Source organism: Haemaphysalis longicornis, unplaced genomic scaffold (assembly GCF_048455015.1).
Source record: "Haemaphysalis longicornis isolate Haplotype H1 unplaced genomic scaffold, Haemaphysalis longicornis Haplotype H1 scaffold_10, whole genome shotgun sequence".
NCBI classification, from domain to species: domain Eukaryota; kingdom Metazoa; phylum Arthropoda; class Arachnida; order Ixodida; family Ixodidae; genus Haemaphysalis; species Haemaphysalis longicornis.
In genome coordinates this window covers 139,593,573-139,619,229 of record NW_027526204.1, presented here as the reverse complement: position 1 = coordinate 139,619,229, position 25,657 = coordinate 139,593,573, and the positions used below count along the sequence as shown (strand labels likewise).

Sequence of the window (25,657 nt, the reverse complement as noted above, 5' to 3'; positions counted from 1 at the left end):
TTTTCCCCTTGCATTGCCGCACGACTGCGCTCGTAAGTGCACAAAGAGTGAGGTCAGTCATCGCCACCCAGGTACGGCACAGGCCCCGGCGACTGCGTTACTGTCAGGAGGCCGACTGACTTCTCTCCTCTGGGAGACTGAGACGACATGACGTCAGCGTGGAGGGTCCATTGAAACAGCTACAGGTATACGAAAGAAAAATGCAGAAGTGGGCTTCGTCGTCCAAGACTGTCCAGCGCCGTGCTCACCACGCGTTTTCTCGTAACAGCGTCATCCTTTCTGTAATGGTTCTTGTCGACTGTTGCATCTGTGCATGTCTCGCGGTCGTCTGCGCGGACGCGCCGCCTCTCCGCTGTTGTTGACGAGGAGGCCGGTCTGTCCACGCTCGCTTGACCTCGCGTACCTTCACACGGGCGTCGTTAATGGCTGCGGGGTGGTGCGTGCTTGAAGCAATTGTGCGGTAACGCTGACTCGTGTTTCCCGATGACGGGCCGGATAAAGGATAAAAATACAACTACCCCGCCGGGATACGCGGCAGGATGTGTGTGAGACCTCCTTGGGTTTGTCCCTCGTCCGCGAGGGATTCACACCGTCGGACTCGCTAATCGTCTCGAGCGCGTACGATTACGGCGGCGGCACCTTGAGAAAGAGCATCGACGAATGGAGCTTTGGCGTGTTGAGGAATATTTATTGAGGGAGACGTGAATGGCGAGAGCATTACTATCTCATCACAGTGTACCTGACAAGACTGGCGTTTATAATGAGCCAGAGGGTGCGGTGGCGCTAAGCGATGTTTCGACAAGGTCCGACGTTAGCCTCATCCCAAGACAGAGCAACCGGAAACGACTCGCCAATGGGCTACGCAGCTGTTTGGTATTTCCTTCCCCGATGGGGTGAAATCCGAGTTGTTTCGCTACTTTGTCATCGTGTAGGCGTGTTCCGGTTAATCGATATTTACGTCCTACGAGCGCGAGTTGGCTGAGAGAAGAATCGCCGTCTTGCCACTTACATCGCTTTGACATTGGTTGAGTTCTCAGTCAATCATTGTTTTTCTGCAGCCGAGGAAAGAGCAGGTCCCAATACGTGCGTTCATGGCATTCAGCATTGTATGCCCGTCCTTCCAAATCGCCCTCGGCTGAGCCTAGAAGGAGTCTTTGAGCAATCTCTATCGTTTCACTTCTACGCAGAGCTCGGGCGCTGAGTTGGTATCGACTTCGTGGTCAACTACCTCGTTCCCTGACATGTCGCACGAGGCAAGTGAAGGCGTTGTGGGCAGTTACTCCACGTTGAATTCCCAATTTACTTACATATTTTCAGGGGCGAAGCCCCTTATGGGCTCGGGCTGTCGGCGTTTCATGTCGTCGTCGTAATTGTCGTCTCATGTAGTCACGGTCCTAAAACACCGGGACACTCGTTTACGCCTCGCGCTAGCATGTAAAGCGTACTAAAAACAAAACACTGGCACGCTCGTTTACGCCTCGCGCTGGAACGCTTCGTTACGAGTACTAAAAAACACAAAAAAACACCGGGGCACTCGTTTACGCCTCGCGCTAGACAGCTTCGTGCTTCAAAGACACGAGACTTTTACAGCAAAGCTGTATACCTGTACTCCCCAACGGGTTTCATCTCCGTTGGCAAAAAACGCCAAGGTGCCAAGAATACACTTATACACTCCATGCTTCGCCCTATCCCCAGGTTTCACGTTAGTGGAAATGGCTCGGGATTATTATTTTTTTTTGCGAGAAAAAAGGAAGAATGGCAATATTTCACATCAATATTGATGTGAAACGAAATCTGTCCCATAAGGGACAGATTTCGTTCTTCTACGCTTCAATGTTATTATTTTTTTCTACGAGTGCAAGAATTCTGTTGTATCAGTGCCCTGCTGTACGTGACCCAAACGCAAATTTTTCGCCTTAATTCTGAAATTGTGGAGCAATGGGATGTGGAAAAGAACACTACGGGAGGACAAGTACAGGCGAAGAGCGTTACGGATGAAGATTTTACGCATAACGAACTTTTCAAATGAAGAATCACGCGTGAGGAACTGTCCGGGTGAGGAACTTCTCAGATGAACTGCACAGCCTTCCTACATAGCCTTCAATTCAACGGCTAAGAACAATTGTTTCGTTCTATGACACCTGCATTGATGATAAGCGAGCAATAATTTCTAATAGTTTGAATCTAACGATTACGAATGGGGGAGCAAAACAAAAATAAAACCTTAAACAATAAAAAAATAAAACCTCAATGAAACGGTGTGTTAATGGCGTGCATATGCAGCCCCAGCACTGTTAGAAGCACCGCATGTCTTTTACCTTTAGCGAGCCCGGATACGTAAGCCAAAACAGAAATAAAGTTAATAATAATAGAACCGAGAAAAAAATTACCGTTCCCAATTATCGATTCTTTTCACTCAACTGAGCTCCGTTTATTTATGCATTTAACTGCAGTGAATCGCCACATTTCTGACGGATTTCTTTTTTTTTTTTTTGGCCCACATTGGTCTCTTCGACACACTCTCTCTGCTCATTGTGTACCTCCTGACAGTTATCTCTGGCTTCGGCGTCACTGTTTTGCATCTGTCCACCATAAGCGATTTTGTAATAATTGTCTCCAATAATAATCGTCTCCAACAAGGACGACTCACATGTGAAGCTAGACCGCGATCCTTTAAACTCTAGACATCCAGGAAGGAATTTTTCTGGGAGCAAAGTCAAGAATCGGGGGAAATGGGTAGGCACACTTGCAGGAATAGCTACACCTCAGAGGGAAATTGTTCCCAACGTTGCCGCATGGGCTCAGTGGCTAGGGTTTCGCGCTATACTGAGCAAGAGACTGTGGGATTGTCTCCCGGCTACAGCGGCAGTGTTTCTAGCGAGGACGAAAGACGAGAACATTCGGGTGTTCGAGATTTCGAAACACGTTTTATATCCCCAGTGGCTTTAAATTAATGTGTAGCCTGTACACCACGCTCCTAAAAGTAAAGCATCCCCGCATAAAGCCGAAATTTGACATTTTTGAGATGCTAAAGACCACCGGATAACGAGAAAATAAATTTGTTTGCAAAGCTTCTGAACTCCACATCTTTACGGCCAACAGTACCAAGCCGGCGGAAAGCAGGCGTTGAAATCTGCCCGTAAACCATTTTCTGTAAAGGGAAGCGTAAATCATGACCCCACTCTCCTCCTTCCTTCCTTCCTTCCTGCTCTATCCACTTCGCAGAAATTCACTCAGATACCCGTGGGAACGGATGCGTGAAACCGCGGACGTCTGCCAAAGTTAACGCATTTCTTTGGAGCGATGTTATAGTACAGAAGAAATAACTCAGGCAAATACTTTGCATTTCCAGCGTTTCTCCCAAAAAGCGCACATTACGCGTCGAGCGCTGCCTGGATAGTTTTGCCTAGAGCCCGAATTTCGCATGCGAATTCGTCGCTGAGGCGCCGCATGTGCGGAAAAACGATCTACAGTCGAACACGGATATATCGAACTCCAAGGGGATCGCGAATTAGTTCGATATATGAAAAATTCGATATAAAAAACATGGGCCCTGAGACCTCACCTATGGCGGACGATCACTTACCGATCGTCGCATTCAAGAATGACAACTAATTCCACTATCATGACGCAACAGGACGCTTTATTTCCGTGAAAAAAATCGCTGATCTTAGCCTGCTTCTTCGTCCAGGAAATGAAATTAAAGACGCTGGTATCAATCTTCTCGAGGCTGCACAACTAGGAAATTCCAGCAGTACGCTGCGCCTTCGCACACCATGCACAACACTCACACAAAAGAAGAACAGCGCGCACGTACCACAATAACTTTGAAGGTAACAATTCCAAGGCTCTCTGAACGGACTCCGACAAAGCGCTCGCAATGGTCATCTCCGAGAGAAACAGTGATCTCCGAAAGGTGCGGGACAACTCGCCCAACAGCAGCAACAGCAGCAAAATGCAAAAGAAGGAGGAGGCGCCAGCGCCTTCGTTCCCTCTTCCCTTTCCCGAGACGACATCGGGGGAAGACAGACCCAGAGAGAGAGAAAAAAATACTCTTTTTCGGCAAGCCGAGGAACGTACGCAGCCGCAAAAAAAAAAAAAAAAAAGAAAAGGACGTGCGCAGTCGGGGCATCCCTACCTCGCACTGTCACATTTTCCGAGCGTTCGGGCTTGTGTGCCTAGAGAGATTTAGCATACCGGGCTCCATCCGCTAACGCTACGGCGGCCGGTAGCGGGGCCCGACTGGGCAAGCGCAAATTCGTTCCGGTAGGGGGAATTAGTTTCCCGAGCCAGTCTTCGCCATTCCCAAGCATTGCTCCACATCCTCCTCAACCTCAATCGGGGGTGCAGCGACCGCCGAAGACCACCTTCACGCTCGCGCGGCGTTCGATATACCCAATGTTGGGAAAAATACGGTTCGATATAAACGTACGAATTCCTATACTTTTACACAGAATTTTCAAGGGGATAATTTATGAGTTCGATATAGACAATAATTCGATATACCCGTGTTCGATATATCCGTGTTCGACTGTATTTTCATATTTTCAGTGCTGCGACAAATTGCCAAATGCCAAGCCGCGTTCACAGGAGAAGTTCGACTCTTCCAAACATTTGGCTATTTGCCACAGCAACAAGAGTAGATCGTTTTGCCGCACGAATGGCGCCGCAGTTGCGAATTCGCAGGCGAAATTCGCACCATGTAGAACGGGCTTGAAGCGGGCGGTAGTGAATCTCACTGATGCTGGAATGTATCGCGCGTGTGCCGCTGCGCATTCACACAAACCTCGCGCGGCGTCGAGAAAATTCCGTGCTCTTTACCGCTCGACGTTGGACAGCACGGTAACTCTAACGTGTTTTGCTGAGCCTCCGTGAATGCCGACGTAAAAACAGCGGAGTAAGCCTCCTGTGCAGCCAAATTCTCGCAAGTCAGCTACTCGCGTACTCCACGTGACGTGGCTTGCGCTCGCCTTCGAAACCCATCGATCGCATGCTGTTATTATTCGCGCATAAACGGGGAAGGACGGGTATTGTTTGAGTCTGTGCATGTTTGCACAAGAGATGCCTCGTGGGCAGATGGGGTTTGAGAGCTGCTCACCGAGGTTCGCGTAATAGTAACTTAAGAGGAAGCTGGGTATGCGATAGTTTTACTTCCGGTAACCGGACGCTAACGTTGATGCATAAATGCTCTGTTTCGCGGAAAATTAGTCGAATATTTCATCCGCACCTGACCGACACGTCGTGTGCCAACTTGCCACCGCTTGTCTCACCTCAACTCCTCTTACATAGTTTCTTTTTGTATGTATTTTCACTGACACATTTAACTTGCATGTGGTTATTGCAGTATGCATTAATTTACTGGCTCATGAAACTTCTCCTACCACTGGTCACAAGCTCTGTATATAGTTCTACGGAAACAGCTTCAACGGACTGCATTTTACAAAGAACATCACTCACAGCTGTTCAGTTTTTTAAAACGTGGCTAAACGAATTTAGCTCCGAGCAAGCGAAGTTTGTAATTATCGAAGGACATTTTGCTGGTCCTTATATGTGTTTTTGTAGTGATCACGAATACTACTCGCCAAAAATGTAAAGTGCAACAATGTTATACGAGCCGAAACAGCTTATATCAAACTCGGATATTTCGAACATTGGTAATGTCGGACGGTCTGAACATTTCCGTCAGTTTTTTTTTTTTTAATTTTGGGACGTTACATTATCTGCACCAAATTGGCTAACTGTTTTCCAATCCCTTAGAGTCAGATATATGCCCTTGTTCGCGGAAGGTCTGTTCCGCCGCATTAGCAATGCACACCAGCTCTCGGCGCTCGGCTTTTCTTTGGGATCTCAGCCAGACGGCATTCTCCGCACTCGCGGGCGGTCGCCCATTTCAAGGTCGCAAGGTGGGCGTTTCTCAGGCGCATTGTGCGCCCAGATTGCGAGCTTCGACTTTCCTGCTGAACGTGTGTAATTTGCGGCGACTGGCGGCCAACAATGGGAGCACGGAGACCTACGTTTATCGCCGTTTTCACTGCCGGCGTGCGGACGAAGAAAGAAAGCGCAGGTGGTGGGATGTTTCCGAGCCGTCGACTGACCATACGGCGGGTTCTCGGCGCGCGGAAATCCATTTACTTGCACCCTTTTGTCCGTGCTTTAAAGGGACACTGAAGTGATATGTAAACATTGCGGGATTACTTGCGCAAATTGTAGTCCGGGGTCCCCAGGCCATGTTACGACCACTCTGGGCGCGTTTACGCGCTTTTATTTAGTAGAAAACTTAATTCGAAAATGCTGTCCTCCTCTCTTTACGCTCGCCCATTTTCTGCGGCGTTTTCGTGTGGCGTCGAGAGGGGCCGAGCTCGCAATTGGCTGCGCTATCTGCACGGCTCCCCGGCCTTCAGACAGTCAGTCGGCCCAGCGTTTCGTCCGCCGGACGCCGACGGGTCGTCGCAATTCGTTCGCTCAGTTGAAACGAAGCCAGTACACGTTTGTGAATGGAAGAATGGGTCTTTCTTTACTTGGTTAGTTTGTACACTGTATCTAGCTCCAAGTCAAGGTCGCTTCACACAAGCCCTGCACAAGCGCACATGCGACGCTTCGCTGACTGGTACGCCCGTAGGAAAATATAAGGCCTCTTGAAGGCGGGAGAAGAGTCAGCGAAGTCAATATAGGTACTAAGGAAATAAAATCAACTGATATTTTTACCGTACAGCGTAAAAATAGGGTGCGGGAAGCACTTTTTTGCGCTAAACGAACAAGCACAGCGGTCAGCAGCACGACTACGCATCTGCGAACGCTTTTCCGTCTACGAAATGCAATTGCTAGACGTGAGCTATTGTGGAAACTCGGGGAACGCTTACTGCACGAGCACAATACAACAAATAGTCACCTAAGCTGCTTGAAATGCCAAAACTAAATAAAAATGTAAACTTGTTGTACATATATACCTTATATTACCATGCTCGCCGCAGCCCGTCTCGTGGCCGAGTTGTCTAAGGCTGCATGTATGTCACCGCGGAGTATTTTGCGAGTCACGGGTTCGATTCTCCGCGGGTACGTGGGTTTTTTTTTTTTTTTTTTGTAAGTTAACTTCTATGTTTTCTGCCGATGTTTTCTACATTGAGTTTACCTTTGTTTGGGCCGCAACGTTCATGGCTCCACGAACTAGTTCACAGAACGCACGCAGGCTGGCACTGGCGCGCTAGCGAGTTCTCGTTGGCGTGCTGTCCATAAGCACCGACTGCTTGCGGGCAGTGGGCACAGGCCAGAATGAAAAGACCCTTGGCCTGGTGCGAACACGCATTTTACGGTACAGGCATGAGTGAGGCAAGCTCCAAATAGGGGGGGAAAAGCCATGACATTTGTGCGCCTGCGGGTACGCGGAGGGCGTCCATGCACTGCGTAGGCCTCGGCTAGTGAATGCTACGATTTCAAGCCGTCCTGGGAGGCTTATATTTATGCATTTTTACAGCTGACAACATGGCAGAAACGCGGTACGATGATTACAGAGTTATTGAGAATGCCCATCCAACAACGCCACAGGTTGTGTTTTACAGAACCGAAACCGAAACCGAAACTTGTTTGGTTGCTCACCTTGGGCATCGTCCAATCACGGTGCGGCTCCTCCCAACGTCACAGCTTTAGTTGGTGCGGCCGCCGCAAACCGCGCATGGTAGTTTTTCTTCTTCGGCGCTTTGTAAAATAATTACTGATTTGTCAACCGGATAAACGATGAAAAGTGGGCTAATTTGAGCCAGTCTACGCAGTGCAAGCAAAAACGGGAGCTTGACAAATTCACTTCAGTGTCCCTTTAAGCGCAGCTCGTAAGCGCCAGTTTGTGCGGTTGAGCGGTGTCGTAACCGCGCCAACGAGAGGCAGAAAAGAGGAGATAGCACGGCCAGAAGTGAAATGATGGTGATAGCGAAGAGAACGCGAGAACTGGTGGGGAGGAAATCGGGGGAGGAGAGTAGCGAACGAAGAAACAAGCGGCATGCATGATCGGTGGTCTGTGTGCAGCGGTTGAGGGATGGTGCCAGAATAGCGCGCCGAAGTTCCTTCGCCGAGCCAGAGTTCCTCAATGAGCAGCATTGAATGACTCTGGCCAAATGGAGGTCTGTCGGCGGCGACTGCTGTGAAATGCACCCGTGCGTCACCGACGCTCTCCCTCACGCCCATTCTACACGGTGCAAATTTATCTGCGAATTCGCTGATGCAGCGCAGCTTGTGCGGCAAAATGGCCTATTTTTGTTCCTGTGGCGAATTGCCGAATGTCTGGATCGGCCTAACTTCCCCTGTGAACGCCGTTTGGCGCTTATCTGTATTAATCCGCGGTTTATACTTCTTGTCAGTGACATCTATTTGCAGTAATTCATTTCGCGGAGAGATTCGGCTCCCCATTTTTACTGAGCATTTAGGGGGCGGGATTGTCGTCTAATTTCACGTCCTAGCCTGAGTTTTTGGGAAAGTTGAACAAGGAACGCTTACATAAATTCGTGTCTGAATCACTGACGACGAAGTAATATATAAAAAAAACATATTTCATTTTTCTTTCCTGGTTTCGCATTTTCAGTTCCAGCGCTTTCTCAATACAGTACGTGCTGCAGTAGGAAAATTCTCGTTGAGAAGCATTCTAAATATGGCTTTGCACGCTGGCGTGCAGGCAGGGGATTGGCGTAGCTATAGATCTTGTCTCAATGTGGAACGCGTTGTCTCAATTGTTATCAGCTGTTACAATACCTTTGGTGCAAGAAATATAAAGGTGTTCGTTTGGAAACAAGCTGGCACTGAAATTCAACAACAACAACAAAAAAAGGTGGAGACTGCAGAGAAGCACATCGACCAGGTAACTTACGTTAGCGTGCAAATTACACAGACGACGCAGATTAGCGAGTGATAGCTCGTCGTAATGAAGATGAAGGGGGGGGGGGGGTGGAAGGGCGGAGGATTTCGCCGAGGCTTATCTACAACCCAATTAATCGAATTTGTTCACGAAATTTCTGAAACAATAAATTCGCTTGGTCAAATGATGTAGTATATATGGATTTCGCCAAAGCATTCGATAAAGTGTCGCACTGACAGCTGCTGTTTAAAGTTGACAAAACGTTTCAAAATAATCTCGTGACAAAATGGTTTGCGTCCTATCTCAGCTCTCGTCGGCAATTTGTTCAAATAAAAGGCACAGTCTAGATCAGTTACAGTTAATTCCGGAGTTCCCCAGGGGAGCGTACTGGGTCCTCTTTTATTTTTATTATTTATAAATGACCTACCAAATCCTGTCGTGGTTCCGATATGGTTGTTTGCCGACTACTATGTTGTTTATAGCAGAATCGAGACTGAACCCGACCAAGTTAACTTAAACACAACCTTCAGAAAATAAAGGATTGGTGCGAAGAAGGGAAAATGACTTTCAACGCAGAGAAAAGCCTTTATGTTTATAACCAGGAAGAAAGCACCACTACAATATAATTACCAGATTGACAGTGCTAGGCTGAAGTGCGTACAGAACTATAAATATCTTGGGATATGCTTTACGCCCGACCTCCGATGGAACATTCATATTGTATGTGTGCTGCAGGGCTACCAAAGCATTGTATATAGCCTTACGCGTATAACCTACATAGCGCCCCATCTGATATCAAGTGCCTGGCTTATAAAACCCTACTAAATTGTATGGGACCCTTACACACAGTCAAACTGCAATACAAGAGCAATAACAGAGCGACTTAATTAGTGAGAGATTTATTTTTAATAAATATTGCCGGCATCATTCACCTACATGAGCTTTGTAGAACAGCGGGCCTCGATAGTTTGGAAATTAGGTCGAGGATTGAGCGTCTGAAATTCCTTTTCCAGTTAATTCATGATCAATTTAAACTAAAATATTCAGATTCTCCAGGTCACAAAATTTCCAGGTCAATGCACAAGAACACTCCAGACATCGCCATAGTATTTACATACCACCCCTAGCGCCACATAACGACTGCTTTAACTTCCCACGTGCTATCGAATATTGGAATATGTTACCGGAGTCTATAATTGGTTGTTCCTCGCTTACGTCATTTAAACAGAATTTGAAACGGCTATTTTCCTAATGACAGTGACAAATGCCTTCGCTCAGTTTTTTTTGTTTGTGCGTGTGTGCTTTTTGTTGGTCGCATGAGACTGCAATACTTGTTTTTAAGTTAAAATTTCCAGGGCGGTGCAAGAGTGCCGCCTCAAATGCATCATGCACTGTTCTGCGCTTGTGCATTGCACTGCATGTACATGTGTTTCATTTTTTTTTGTTATATGAAACTTCGAGCTGCTGCTCGCAACAATGTCGAGAAATTTTTATGACTTGTAATGTACTTTTCTTTTGCAAATAATTTTTTGTGCTTCCAACCTGTAACGGCCCACTTCTGGGCTAACAGTATTAATAAATGAATTGAAAAGAGGAAATGAATGAAAGAGAGTGAAAACGGATAAAAATTAGAGCAAAAAGGCATCTTCTGACATGTCCTTCACATATAAGCATTGAAGTTAAGAATGCGTAATGGAACTGATAGGTCCCTGTAGGGGTTTTTCGAAAAATTGCTTGCGGTAACTAAATTAGCCACGCAAGTCCAGCGTGTTCGACTGGTAAGCGCCGGGAGCTGACCCCTGACCTGACGTGGCCTGTCATGTGTACCCTTTTTTTTAACCGTCAGTAGAAGATACCCAGTCTACTCAAAGACAAAACAAAGACATTTGGAAAAAGTTAATAAAAAAGTGCCTTGAACTAAAATCACCCGGGAACCGTCTTCCTTGTTCTCCAATATATTGTGCGCTAGGTGCACCATGTCTGAATAACTATAGCGCACAAATGGTAAATATGTTCGTGACAGTATGTTCGGGGCGAATTAGTTGCAGGACAGCTCACACGACACCTTCACGGGGGTGAGGTGCAGGACTAATTTTCTACATACAAATAAAAATGAAACTCTTGCTTCATATATTTCCTTTATTACGTCACACGAAGTCCGCATGCCTCAAGTTGCGTAAGAGCAACACAAATTCTTTGACGTTCAAGTATGAAAATTAGGCAGTTGGCTGGCTAGTAATAATGCCGAAGTTCCGCTTCTTTGGCGAGACTCCGATCGACCGTGTATTGACGGGAATTATAGGGGCTAACCCAATCTTTACTGCATGTTCAGGCGGCCGAACAAGAGCTTGTGGGGAGGGTATGGTAAAGACCAGCCTCCTCTCCCGCTGCACTATAGCGCCCCGGCAGCCGGTTCGTATCCTTGTAGAATTAATTTCTTGCTAGGCAACTGGTGTCTCGGAATGTTGCGGGCAAAATTATGCATATCGAAATCAAAATGTGACTCAGTTCGTCTCAGCAACGAAAGGTACGGCTTGTTCCTTCTCTCCTTGGAATTGCAGTGTAGGAGCTGAAAAAGCTTCACGTGCCCTTTCGATGCCAGTGCTGAAACTGACTGATCGCCTCTTCTCGCTGCGTGAGGCTGTTGCACGATTCGTGAGATATTGTCGCTTGCGTCAGCAGAACGCGCCTTCGGCAAAACTCTCGGCGCCAACGTGTTTCTCTCTCTCTGTCTTTGTTAATCTTCCTAGTAACACAAAGGAAGCTCGTAATGTATGGCGAAGAGCGTTCTTTCGCTGCAAGCAGGCGCGCGTGTCACCTAACGGATATCCTGCCGACGTCCCGCGTCGGCACGTGCGTCCTACCATCGACGTCCTACGCGTCGACCTGCGTGAAACTTGGCCACGTGCTATTGCGAGAGCACGTTCAGTTGCCTCCTTCTTTGCGCACTGCTATTCACGAAAAACTCGTACGTTGTTGCGAAGCCAGTCTGAGCGGAAGAGCCAGCAAGAAAAAGAGAGAGCGAGAGGGGGAGAACTTTGTTTTGGAACCTGTGTCCGAAGGACTGCCCGACTTCTTGGTAGGGTGGTAGGGACTTGTCTAGTCCTGGCGTGCGTTTCATGTGATTTACTAATGTGGTCCAATAGAGCTCTTCAAGCTCCCTAGGGGGTGTGACCCATGCCTCCACAAGCGCGCTTTGTGGCAGGAATGGGCTACAGAGCATTTCTCAGGGTGGTTTGTATGTTTGGGCATGTCCAGAGGGCGTGTTCGGTGTTGGGGTACTGGCCGCAGTGTGAGCATTTTGGTGTGCCCGGAAGAGGAGCGCGTGTCTCCGTTGCCTGGCAACGCATGCGCAGAGCCGGGCTCGCCTATACTGGGCGAACAAATTTTGAGCTAGCAAGGATAAGGGCGCGTTCAGACTTTGCGGCTCCGTGATTAATTGAAACGGTGTTTTAGGCCGTCCGCCAATTCTGTCTACTTGGGTCCGTTCTCTGTACATCCGCTTTAGATAGAAAAAAAGCCTTGGGAGTTTCTCAACCTTTCTTACCCATTGAGCAACTAGCAATCTTACTCCGAAGTGCATTCCCGCTATTATCGACTGAACTACGACAAACATGAGCAGCATCCGGCAGTGGTATATCATCTGTCTGACCACTTAGAGAAAATTGGTGTCTTTATATAGCTTGTGGCACTACAGTGCAAGTGGGGCCTGGGTTCAAGACATCTCGATGCGAAAGCAGTAAATGCTCCATTACGCGAGAATCTGTCGTCGGCGTGACCTAGTGATGGTTCCAGAACTGGCAACAGCGCACAAAGAATAAAAGTAACGATAATAACAAAATTCTAGAGAGCGTGCGTGTGTGTGCAGTGGGCAAAATTCCACTGACGCAACAGAAAATAAATCCTGGCATATTGCCGTTAGGCGATTACGTTGCACACGTTTCCCATATTCATAACAGACCAATCATGATAGCACATTTGACTGAAACCTTCAATAGCCTCCTATTTATCTGTGACGTCAGACTATTTGCTGCTGCAATCTGATTGCATCTATTCAAATTACGCTCCCGTTTCCCAGCGTGTATTGCAAGGCGCGAGGCGCGGCCATCACCTCCCCCAACTATTTGCAAACACCAAATATTTCGCTTCCGTAGCACACTTGACGATCATGAGGTCAATGGTTCGAAACTGGCCAGTGGAAGTGTTTGTTAATGCGTTAACCACCTGTAACGAGGACATGCACGCACGTACCGGCACAAAACGGGTACAAGTTAAGAACGGCAGCGATGATGATGATGATGACGATTGCTATTGGTTTCCCCTTTGTAGCGGGGTGACGACGTGTAATCTTACCAAAAAGGACTAATATACCTATGTTTTATACTCTTGGTTTAATACTAGCGCTGCTCAGGGCAGGCACAAAATAATTTTTTTTCCTGTTACAAGTGATAGCTGTCCTAGGCAATATTAATATTTCCCTGTCTGCTTTTCGTCCACCAGCATTCTAATCTTTTCGTCGCCTCGACAGCCTCGAAGTTAACTTCCTCTGTGCTACCCTTAAATCCCAGGGCTTCTGGAAGACGAATATTTCCCTCATGTAGATTTGGATGGATACCCTCGCATTCTGACACTATGTGCCGCACAGTTTCTGTTTCTTTTCTGCAGACCACGCATACCCCATGATTTTGTGAATACTTCCCAATAAAGCTTTTAGTTAGCAAGCAACCTGCTCTAGCCTCAAAAAGCAAAACACTGCCCTGGGAATTATCGTAGAAATTTTCCTTTCTGTGGCTAATTTCTCAGCCCTGTACATCTCTAACGACGTTTTAGCGTCCATTTTTTCTCTGCATTTATTCGCTTCCATCTGCCTTGCCCCATTTTTTAGTTACCTTGGCTGTTTTGGATTCTCCACTGTTCTTTCCGTATTTTATCGTTAGCCTTCTAGTCTTCCTTAACCACTGCGTGTCGACGCTTTTCAAGTATAGGTACCTAAAAACCTTAGCTGTCCTCCTACGTTAATCCATTGCTCTCAACCTCCTCTCAAAACATATTTTACTCTGCGCTTCTCGAACTTCAAACGACGCCCAGTCCATATCTCCCTGCACTGCTTCGTTAGTTGTTTTTCCATGCGCACCCAAGGCCAAACGGCCTACCGTTCTCTGGTTCACTACTCCTTTCCACATTCCTCTCACTACTTCATATTTATTATACCCCCACAGAGCTCTATGCCTCATTATAGCTGCGTTTTGCTTTCCCTTACTCTTAAGTTGCTCCTCGTGAGTTTTTAGGTAGTTATCCCATTCGTTTATCCACACTCCCAAATATTTGTATTCCTTCACTCTCGGTAATTTGCCATGCTGGATAGACACTGATAACGGTAGCGGTAACTGGTAACTGGTAGCGGCAACGGAAGCTGCCGCTGTGCCTTATTACTGCAGCCGGATGTTTCTCCGCACAGCGGAAGTAGTGCATCACTGGGAATATTTTGAACATGGCAAGAGCCGTTTCCGTGACTTTTTGGACTTAATATGCTTATAAACGGTTGCAGCGAGGACAAACAAACTACGTGAGAAAAGGCAGACGATGTCATGCATTCATAGTAATCTCCTATCAAAACGCGCACGCCCTTTGACATCCGGGTCTGTCGCTTAGGCGGAGTGATACCGTACATGAGCTATTTCCGTTCTTAACTGGTTCCCGAGAATAGGAGTGCCAACAAGTGCTCTTCTTTGCTGCGCAGATGAAGCTGGACGTGCCGACCTTCATGAATCAAGGGTTCGAGGACGATGACAAAAAAGCTGCCGCAGCCAATGGGCACACGAACGGCTCACTCACGGTAAGGTTTAGAAATATACAAGGACACGTGGGAGTACCCATTTCATTAAAGAAAAACTTCAATTATCGGTGCCGGGAAGTTCCGGTACCGATCTGCTTTTTAAGTGCGAAGCTGTTTAGCAAATCGTAATTTTTCGTGACTGCAGTTCAAAATACCAAGAAATTGTCGAGCGCGCGCACGTGAGCGCGGGCCTCGCGCGGACCGCCCGGCAGGTAACAAAACCAAGAAAATCCTAGACCACACAGCGTCCCGGGAGCACGTTTTTCAAGCCACGCATGCCCGCTTACGGAGATTGGCCAAGATTGGCCAAAAGAAAAACTCCAGCGTTCGCCGTTATCGCGGCAACGCTTGCTCGGAACGAGAAAGACACGTCATAGCGCACGTACCTACAAAATGATGTACAGTGATTATCACCTCAAAAAAGAAAAAAAGTGAGTGAATCTCACACTTGTAGAAACACTGATGGAGTAAATGTCGTTGCGGCAGCGAAGAAGCAAATCGGCTGCAATCGTGGACTTATAACCGTCGTGATGGTCGCGAAGGTTGCGTCCAGCTTCGGTATACCTTCAAGTCTCATGCGTTAAAAGAGCTTCCTTCATTTCGCAGGTGTACCGGGTACCGTACCGGGACCGGTTCTCCGATCTGCTGTACTTCTCTAATAATGAGTGTACCGGGGACGCCTTTGATTGATTCATTGTAGGCTTTAAAGCCACGGCGCAACGCAGGCGATGAGGCGTGCCGTAGTGGAGTGCCCCGGATTAATTTTCACCACCTGGGGATCTTTAACGTTTGCTGAAATCTCGTACACACGGGCGTTTTTGCTTTTCGCCTCCACCAGAAAAGCGGCCGCCATGGCCGGGAATCGAACCCGCAACCTTGTGCTCAGCAGCACAACGCCTTAGTCACCGATGGGGACTCCTTTCGGGCTTGCAAAAGTGATGGGGACCCCAGGATTAACTATGTTGGTCGTGTCATAATGTCAAACAATTTGCACTTGCAGCTAAAGACGCCAGCAAACTTATTCAATGTCCCCTTTTATGTCTGACTATGCTCATGCGTGTCATATTGTCGAACAAAATTTGCTTTTGCAGCAAAGTCACACGGCCTTTTGTGTGTCTGGCTTTATCGCATAGCTGGCGTGTCGTGCAAAAAGCCGACGTTAAAACATGTGCTCAGAGAAAACGTAGACGTCATGTGGAAAAGCCACCTTTTTTGAATTTCCGTCAAGGTTTAATAGGAGCGAGAAATGAATGAAAGGGGGAGGGGGGGCGCTTAAATTTATCTTCGGGTAGGGCTTGTGGACACTTGAAAGGTCTTCACGAACCCCCATTCGAGAACCACTGCTCCACGGGGCTTGGGCAAGACGCAAGTTACGGTTTTCAGTTTTTGGATGCCTTCACACGTAATTCGATCTATCGCGCAACGTCCAGCGAGCGATCACTACTAAGTACAAAGTGAATTTTGTATAGCAGATACTTAACAGCGCAACCTACCGCCTAATGCAGAAATTAAACCGCAATGCATGTCGTCGCACCTAAAACATTGCGAAAAAATGTTTCTGTGGGCAAATAAATGAAATCACATGGTAAAGAAAATCACTGGTTAAAACATAACCGGTTCAACCGCCTAGGTTGAAACAAATAGCCCAAGTATTCTGCGTTCAGTTTCTGAGCTCTGACGCCAAACGGTGCGCAGATCAAGGCGCGCTATACAAACCGAAACTTGAGTCGTTTCAGTCCCAACAGGCTTTATTTTAGACCCGCTGCCGGCCGCCGCTGGTTACCACACGAGGCAGCGGTCTTGGGGGCTCATCTCGTTGCCCGGCTGACAGCCGAAGGCCTCCGAAAACTTTGCGAAGTTCCGCAACGGGATGTTCACCTTGATCTCCGGGGAGGTCTGGCCGAAGCCCAGCACGCGCTTGGCGTACGCGAGGCTGCGGTGGTCGCACTGGGTCAGCGCGTAGTACACGAAGAAGATCTGCTCGAGCGTGAAGCCGCCGAAGGGCGCCCTGGTCCGCCTGGCCGTCAACGTGTCCATGCCGAGCCGGCTGAGGTAGTAGTCGTACAGCGGTGCCACGGCCGCGTTGTCCGCGATGTTGTCCGCCATGTCGCCCACCATGTCGATGTCCGGGAGCTTCAGCTGCATCTCCTCCTGGTACTGCTTGTAGAAGCAGTCCCGGATGTGCGAGTACTTCTCGGCGGTCTCCTTGCTCCACCAGTCGACGATCCTGCGCGGAGTTATTGGACGTGCTGGAAGCGTCTTTTGGCCAGCGGTTTTCCTTAACTGGACGTTTCTCAGCTCGATGAGACTGATCATCCTTCCCTTTAAAGTTTGTGGTCCCAGATAGCTGAGCTGAAGATAGCGTGCAGTGGAACCACTTAACTCGGAACGGGGGCCTGCAAAAAGCAGTCTACCCGCTGTGCTGACGTCGGACCCTTTCGAGCCGTAACAAGTGACGTGAATTGTCTTTTCACGCATGCTTGAATCAGATTGTTTGGACTTCGACTACGGGTAGTCTAACAAAACCGAATTGCTTAGACCTTCCCGATATTATAACACGTAAGGCCCTGCGTCCCTCCTGTCGAATGGCAGTGTATCTCAAGAGCGCACGCACCTGTTTCTGTGGTCCACCGAAGAACCCCTGTCGTCAACGGCGAAAAACAGTCCCTTGATCAGGAACTGCGCGATGATGGGCACGAACAAGGGCTCCACGCTTTGCGTCAAGCCTCGCATGAACGCCAGCACCGCGTAAGGCATGAACAGGTGGTTCTTCCCGTAGACGTACTCGATGTCCGGGTGCAGACTGCTCACGTGGTGCCGGTTGTCGAGGTCCATGGATCGATGCCACGGGTCGAAGTACGTCTTCTTGGTGTGAGCCTGTATGGCGTAGAAGCTCTGCAGGAGCTTCAGCCCGTCGAACGGGGGCGCCTTTGGGTCGTAGTAGAGCGCCGGAATGCTCAGGTCCCGCACGGCGCTGGCCATGAAGTCGAAGTTGACGTTGAATATTTTCTCCTTGGCGATGACCTTTTCGACGGGGTTGAGCCAGTAGGCGTTCTGGGCTAGGTTTGCCATGAGGGTCCGGGTGTGGTTGAACATGCGTTCCACCTCGCTGTCCAGGGCTGTCGAGTACTTCAACGGGTTGTCACCGCCGAGTGTCATGAGAGTGAACATGCGCATCCCGAAAGGAAAGAGGTCTTCAAGCAAGTGAACGCAGGCCTGGAAGCGTTCTCCCACACCCAGGACCATCTTGTCCCTGCTGAGTGGGACCAGGAACTCCGCCTCGTCTGGAAGCAGCGGAGACAGGTGCACCATCGTTCGGTAGCCGATGTAGTTGGCAAGCGTCGTGTAGGACGTGTTGTCCATGATGTCCGCCACGTCCACGAGGTACTCGGGAGCCAGCACTTCCACGTGGTCTATGTTGTTCAGCGGGAACTGAAAGATGACGTTGATGTAGTCCTTCCAGCTCCACTTTTGGCTCTGCGGAAGTGACGTCACCTCCTTTCTGCGAGCCTGTGGCGGGACGAATTTCTTCATTTCCACGGCTTCCTCCATTCTCATCTCGAGGATGACAATGTTCTCTGCGAGCAGCTCGACGTTCTCCAACACGTTGAGGACACTGAGCGCCTTCGCAACGGCCTGGCTGTAGTTGAAGAGGTTCTGGCTCGTGTACCGCAGCTGGTGACGGCGCAGAATCGTGCTGGGCACGTCCAGCTGCACAGAGTGGCCCTGGCTGTACTCGCTCACGACCTTCACTTCGGTGAACGGGAAGATCCCGAGTGTGCTGTCGACGAAGCCCGCGACACCGGAGATGTTCCAATCAGCCGAGACAGCCGCGAACGGCCAACCACTTAGACCCAGTTTCTCAAGTAGCTCCTGCCACGGATCCCAACCGAGGCCGTTTCGGCTGTAGATGGAAGTGCAGTTTGGTATAAAGAAGAGCGACTGGCTGATGAAGCTTCCAGGAAAATCGTAGTAGGTCTTCTGCTTCAGCTGGAAGTACCGCTTCAGCGTCTTCGGGATGTCGTACATGAGCTTCGCCGTCGTTTGAGACCGGTAAGGGGCATCGTCGGGCTGTTAAAAGAACCAGAAAACGGAATGCGTCATGTTTCTAGGAAAAGAATGCAGAAGTCGCAGTTTCGAACCCACTTCATTCCATCCAAAGGACTCGCACATAGTTTTCTCTAATACTTCAGGAATGGCAGCTTTTGGGTACAACATTGCCTAACACGATTAGAATGCCACAGAATAAAAGGTAGGCAGCTAAGGATGCTACGCTGTCGCAATTCTGCTATTCTACGCACATCGACAACGAGTGTTTGTAATGCGCATCCAGTAGAAACGTACCCACCATGACAGTAACCGAACCACGGTGCGTTTTGCGCAGCAGCAGGACGTATCGGCTACTATGCTATCGCGGTGGTTGCAGACTATGCAAGTGGGCGAATCTAAAGCACGGTCGAAAGTCGGTAATTGACACCACACTGGGAAAACATAGATAGCGGAAGTTCGAGGTAATTTGCAAATGTATTTGCACCAAATGAGACAATGCGGCTGGTGACGAAGACGACAACGATGGAGACAGCAATGTGGAGCCCTAACCTTTGCGTTGCGAGTGGCCCAGCTTCGCGAGCACACGAATGCGTAGAAGTTCTCGCAGGGCTCCTGCAGCTGGTCCAGCCTGGCGTGGACGTAGGCGTCCTGTCTCTCGCACACCTCGCGACTGCACACGAGACTCGCGTGCCTGTGTTTGCGGAGGCCGGCCTTGCCGCGCGACTGAGTGTACCAACCACGCCTGTCATCGTACGGGGAGGGGGCCATAGCCGCGTCAGCGGCGGCGGCGGCAGCAGCAGCAGCAGCAGCGCGAATCCGTCCCGTGAAGGGACGCTCTCGCACGGAGACCTTTGTGACTCCCCGTGTCTCTAGAAACCTCGGCTGTTTGGGCGACGTCCGATTCCTGCGTTCACGAGAAGGGGAAACGGAACACGTTGCGCTATTTCCGAGTCCTATGAACAGCCTTAAAGGGCTCCACAGACGTAAATGACGGTCCAAATGCTCGCAGTATTGCCAAGCAAGACGGATGCGAGTCTAAGGCCACATTACCGGTACTAGAGACGTACAGGTCCACCATCCTCTGTATCCCTCGGCATCGCTAGAGACGCCGTCCATTTCTAGCGTAGGTGGCTTGATCGAAGATGCAAGGCCCACGGGCCAAGGGGGGGTCGTACCATGCCCCGGATTGGGCGGGGTCTTCTTCCTGGTTCGCCTTGGAGAGCTTGTGTACGACGACGGCGGTGGTGACCAGGCCGAGGGTGACCACGGTGACCACGATCGCCGCACGGCTCGGGGAGCACCGTCCGCTGGACATCGGGACGCCTGGGGGGCCGAGCGGGGGTTGCCTGCAGCCTGCTGCCGGTTGCGCTTCTTCTCAGCGACGCCGCGCGCGCTGCGCGGAGCCCGCGCTCCCGCCCCGCTGCTTCGCTCTCTTTCGTCGCTTCCATTTGCCTGCTAACTACCACGATGGGGTGTTGAAAACCGTTGCGAGAGACTCGGACATTGTCGTTACGTGAGGTAATGTGGCGCGTACGCGATTTCGTAACCATTGGACAAGTTTTTATAAGGCTACTACCTTTCTTTTTTACCTTGGTAGCCGCGGTTTCGGCGACGGCTGCAACGACGACGAGGTTGACGTTGGTGGACGAAGTTGCGCATACGTGGGAGAAGAGATTGACCGGGAAGCCATCTTGTTCGGATGAGGTTTTGGCTATTCTGAATGGCTTGGATAACAGAAATAAAGACCTGATTGCTTAGCTCTGACCCCGAAATGCAGGTCAAGGCCGTTCAACTGGCCGAAGATGCCACTCGCGCAAGGGCTGCAGGGGGAGGAATTCAGGAAGGCTCCCACTTCCCCTTCCTTCTTTCACCCAGTTTTGGGCAAAATCCTCAGCGTCATTACAAAATAAAAGCATCGTTCGGCTACCGCGCGGTGCGTATCGCTGCCATTACGGCTACGTTCTCGTATCCGCAAGTCGCGTGACTTGGAACGTTCGTCGCTGCTGCTTGTATACAGTGCAATGGGTCCCTCGAAGACGTTAGCACTTTTTGGTGCATTTTGCCGTACGAGTACGAAGCCAAAGCGAACGTTTTGTGTGTCTCCCCCCTTTCTTATACTTGTGCATACTGCTCATAGGATTCCCGCCGTAGACGTGCCATGTTTGCGTGAGACGTTACTGAACCCTATAGGTGATGTAATGTAATACGTATACGCGACCGTTACGGCGCCTGCAGGCAAGGCTTTTTTCTCTGATTGTTCGTGACACCAAATTAGAACTTTGCATTTTATGAAGGCCATCGCAGAGTTTTCCAACCACGTGCAATTGGAGTGTAGGAGGATACATAGAAAATTTTCTACAATGCTGTACCTCGAGGAGGCCAGTGCGACGTTAATTTTAACAGGATGGAAAGTTGGGCGAGTTGGTGTTGATTCATCGTGAAAACAGGCGCGGAAAAGACTTTGACCAAGAAAAGAAATACACTGGACGACGCGCTACAAGATGAAGCGGCGTTGATGCCCCAATCATGAAAAAGAGGGTCACAGATGCACGGTTGTATACTTTGCGACGTGCAAGTATACTTTGTTTGGACCGATCTGTTGTTGTTACTCACCTGGGTTGGCAATGTACGAGCAGCTGAGATTAGTTCACTGTCATTGAGGCAGAGAGTGGCATATTTACCGTACATTCACCTCAGGGATTTCCGGAATCGCGATGAGCGCAGTGTGTCCCGTGCAATACCCGCCGAACGGCCAAGGCTCGACTCCAGCTTCCGGTACATTGCGCGCTTGCAATCCCTGAGGAAATTAGGCCGAACCGCCGACGACGGCGCGAGGGAATCCTGGCTTTGTTACGGCGGGGCTGTGCCCGCCTGACGTAAGACAATGCAGTCGCCGTGGTGTGTCGAGTGGGTGTGATTATGACAGCGGGGTGTACAGAAGGATTTAGAGCAGGCGACCGAGATCCGTAGAAATGCGGCCGGCTGTATCGCCGGCTGCATAACGCTGATGCCTCGGAAGGACTGGATGCGTGATGTGGGACCTTTTTTGATCCGCAAACCTTCGGTTGTAAGTTCGTCGCTTCTATGGGTTGTTCACGGTCGCTTCTTGTATTCGTCAGAGCAACGGATTTCGTTCAGTGAACCGGTGGGGCCAGAGTATTAGAATTACAAAGGCAGTACGATCGATGGGCATGTACTGTATTAGAGCAACTGGCCAGCGGCCTATATTGACCTTTATAACATTGAAATCCAACGCAATTACAACATAATTTTGTCTACGACATCCCGAGATACTGTGTGGGTATGGTACGACCTGAAACGCCTCCACTATTACATAGTGTAGTAGAGGCTCTGAGCCAGATATCTGTCGCCCCAATGAGCGGTGTGCATCCTTCGCACACATATGTATTCGTGCGGAATACATAAATACCTACAAGTTTGTGCAGTGGGAAGTTGCTGTCGCCGACCGATTTGCAGTTCGCCAATAAGTACACACGGGAAGAAGGGTTTACAGGACGCGATTTCGACTGTCAAAATTAATTCATCTGCTGTCGTATGACTCAGCATTTGTTTCAGAGTATCACCACTACAAGCGTAACAGGCTAGCTTAGCCACCAAGCAGGGAACTGAGGAATGAACTTGTTGAAAGGTTAAATAAATCGCACCCTGGAAACTTTTATCCGTGGGCGTACTTCCCGGGAAACCACTACTGCTTCAAAATCTTTGTCCACGCGGAAGTCCTTATCTTCTACAGTTTTCATGGTGAAGCTTTTACAAGCGTTGGGTGCTTTTTGCAGTCCCTATTCGGTTTCGTGATATATTAGACCCGCACCCGCTGCTATACATCGCTGTTCTGCGCGGAATAGACGCAGTGGCGCCACCTGAAGTGCTGGCATCTCGACACATTTTGTATGAGGCCACTCTTGTGGTCAAGCCTTGAAGAGTCTTGGTGTTAGCGTACGTTGCGTTTTAGGGCCCGTTAAGAACTCTGATTAGACGTTTCCTTTAGCCTCGCTAGCCAGTGGTATATGATGCACATCCACAGCACCTGCTCTGGACATTCATGGGGCATGGGAACAATTGATGGTGATGATAATTTTCATGCGGTTATACCCGTTACAGCAGGCGGGTGAGAGGTCTCTACCGTAACCATTAAGATTAAGGTTAAAAAGAACGCACGAACTATGTACACAGAGTTCAGGATGCGTGAAAGCCCAGTGGCCGAAGAACCAAAGCCCATTCGTTCCAGTACTACGCCACACCAGGACCCCAGCTATAATCTGCCAAGGGTTGCCTTCTTGCACCGGCGCTTTGTTCGCGCGCGCATGTTTACTGAGCCGTCCTCTTCGAAATCTAGAGCAACACGCAGCCTTCACTCCGGAATGATCCGCAGGCGCCACCTTTTGCTGCTTGTAGACATCTACACCCAAGGCGGCCGTCAGACTTCGGTCGACGGACGAATGGCTCTAGACATCGCCCCTTCCCAGATTTTCTCGAGGGGGCGCACTCCACGGTTCTTACCTTATGCCTAGTGGCAATATAACGCAGTAGCGATAAACGGGTTCCCGGTAGCTTCGCACACGGCACATGTGCTTCTTTGAGCGCCAGCAACTGTCGTCCAGATGACAACGCGCATGCGCATAGAGTTTGTGCTAAGTGTAGCCCGCTAAGAGCCAGAGGCACCGCCCCGGGGCCTCCTGTCTTTCCCGCTAATTAATTTTCGTTCAGGGTACCGCTAAGCCTTGACTTCTGCAGCGCGCGGGTCCCAATGAGGTAATTGGGCTGACCCCCCATGTTTCCGCTAAGAGTGGACGCGCTTCTGCGATTTAGCCATTACTGTGAGTATAATCTGCAAATGCTTCCCTGCAGAATGGCGCCGTGCACCAGCCTTCGGCCATGGAGCTCAAGTCGGTCGCCGGCCACGTCGAATCTGCTGAGTCTCCGGAACGCGGGCAGTGGGCCAACAAGGCCGAGTTTATCCTGTCCTGCATCGGTCTGTCCGTGGGCATCGGAAACATCTGGAGGTTTCCCTTCCTGGCCTACCAGAACGGAGGAGGTACGATGTCCACCGAAATGTCACATCGCGGATGTTGTCCCAACTTGTCGACGGGACAGCCGCGTTGCGTGCAAGAGAAAAAAAAAAAAAAAAATCGCTGAGCGTAGTTTATCTGGACAATCTGCTCGCTCATCTAAGACAACTTCCACGCATTACATCTCGACTTTCTGTCGTGCTCAAGCCCGTGGAAACTGTGTTTAGCGAAATTGGGAGATTGTTATTACAAATAGGCAACAAAATAGTCTATACGGGCTTTCGATACTGTAGTTAAATAAATAGGGCGGCTTCCAGGCAGCAGGTCCCATTAAATTTAGTGGAATTGATAATCCACGTGTTGATTGTTTTAACCTAAATGACTGTTGTTTTTGTTGTCCCACCCACGCTTTTTCAGGTGCTTTCCTTCTACCGTACGTCATCCTCATGGTGCTTGTCGGCAAGCCTATGTACTTTATGGAGGTCGCAGTCGGTCAGTTCACAAGCCTCGGACCGATGTCGATATGGAGGTGTCTGCCGGTCGCAAAAGGTAAGCTGATTGATTGGTTGATTGATTGATTGATTGATTGATTGATTCACTGTGGGGCTACCAAATGCTCGCGTAAGTGGACGCTTGTACGATTGATAGATTTGCTGACTTCTTGATTGATTCACATTCGCCTGTTAGCGGTCCGGGTAGTTGATTGACTTATTAGCCGTTTGACTAATTATTTACTGAACGGTTTATCGACGTGCTCAACAGAATGGTTGAATACTTAACCTTACGACTGTGTGAATGCATAATTATTTGACTGAATTACCAACTCACTGCTAACCGATTTGCTAATCGATTAACGAACTGTTACTGGATTCGCTAAATTAATAACAGATTGGGTGACGGATCGACTTGACTTTACCGATGGGTTTTCTGCCTACTTGCTGGTCGAATGAGTGACTTAACTGTTCGCGGACTGATGGCAAACTTGAGGAGGGCAAGTTCTTGCTCTCTGTGGGTGTATATCAGGCGGTACCCCATCAGCGCTCTCCCCCTCGTCCTCCTCCTCCTCACAGGCGTGGGCGCAGCCATGGTGGTGGTGTCGCTGATCGTGGCCGTGTACTACAACGTGATCCTGGCCTACACGGTCTTCTACATGGCCCAGTCCTTCCGCTCGGTGCTGCCCTGGCAGGACTGCTTCGAGTGGTGGGGCGCCGACCCCGACACCTGCTACGTGCGTAGCAGCAGCGTGGTGCGTGGTGATGGCTTTTTTTTTTCTTTTTGCAATTTAACAAGGCAACGTACTGGGTGGATACAAAGCGAGCATAAAAAGCACTGTTAAGGCGGTGCACCTGTGAGTGGAACGACCGCTAAGTGTTCCCAGAAGGTGGCATGGGGTGGCTGGCTGCTATTGCCGGGACTATATGCCTCTTGCCAGGGCTCAAGTAGCGTTATAAAAAAATCTAGAACCACCAAATTATTCCGGAATAAACGAGTAAAAAAACTATACGCATTGAGATTTGCGTATGGACAAATCGTTTACATGCTGCTATCAAGGTTCCTGGCGAATTATTTGTCGAACATCCGTTTGCTCCACGCTTTCCGTGTTGGTAGCGTTGAGAATCTAGATCGGGACACTTTTTCTTTCGTGCGTGTTCGCAGGAGCGCTGCGTGTCGACGGAGATGAACCTGATTCGGGAGTACACGAACGTCACGAACGTGACCAACGGCGTTCTCCTCGCGGTTGACAACATGACTGCCGTCGTCCCCAATGACGTGTTCACTGCCCGCTTCAACAGCTGCACCAATGCCACTCAGACGGCGAGCCAGCAGTTCTGGGAGTGAGTACATCCCTTCCATCTTCGCACCGTGGCACTTACTCGTGCCGTTCAGCACTCGGCTCATGTT

At 49.5% G+C, this 25,657-nt stretch overlaps 2 protein-coding genes across 2 annotated transcripts in view; one reads left to right on the top strand and one right to left on the bottom strand.

Moving 5' to 3' along the window:
• The window catches only part of LOC144159468 (sodium-dependent proline transporter-like), a 40,319-nt gene that overhangs the window by 5,668 nt on the left and 8,994 nt on the right, over positions 1 to 25,657 (top strand). Inside the window, exons 2-6 of the mRNA XM_077690980.1 lie at positions 14,580 to 14,675; positions 23,595 to 23,781; positions 24,173 to 24,304; positions 24,826 to 25,001; positions 25,412 to 25,590. Of these exons, the coding sequence (XP_077547106.1) occupies positions 14,580 to 14,675; positions 23,595 to 23,781; positions 24,173 to 24,304; positions 24,826 to 25,001; positions 25,412 to 25,590 (770 nt within the window). The remainder of the gene's footprint in view (positions 1 to 14,579; positions 14,676 to 23,594; positions 23,782 to 24,172; positions 24,305 to 24,825; positions 25,002 to 25,411; positions 25,591 to 25,657) is intronic.
• Positions 16,424 to 20,215, bottom strand: LOC144159469 (neprilysin-21-like). The gene is made up of 4 exons (XM_077690981.1): positions 19,901 to 20,215; positions 19,275 to 19,629; positions 17,290 to 18,746; positions 16,424 to 16,902 (listed from the first exon to the last, which is right to left on the bottom strand). The coding sequence occupies exons 1-4, from the start codon at positions 20,038 to 20,040 to the stop codon at positions 16,455 to 16,457; spliced, it is 2,400 nt and encodes a 799-aa protein (XP_077547107.1). The 5' UTR covers positions 20,041 to 20,215; the 3' UTR covers positions 16,424 to 16,454.

What these genes read in the sequence shown, in the direction of transcription:
- LOC144159469 (XM_077690981.1), bottom strand. Translation starts at nt 20,040, where the DNA reads ATGTCCAGCGGACGGTGCTCCCCGAGCCGTGCGGCGATCGTGGTCACC. An exon ending in GGGCCACTCGCAACGCAAAG is followed by an intron (nt 18,747 to 19,274) that starts GTTAGGGCTCCA and finishes TTCTTTTAACAG; the next exon opens with CCCGACGATGCCCCTTACCG. An exon ending in TCGGTGGACCACAGAAACAG is followed by an intron (nt 16,903 to 17,289) that starts GTGCGTGCGCTC and finishes AACTCCGCGCAG; the next exon opens with GATCGTCGACTGGTGGAGCA.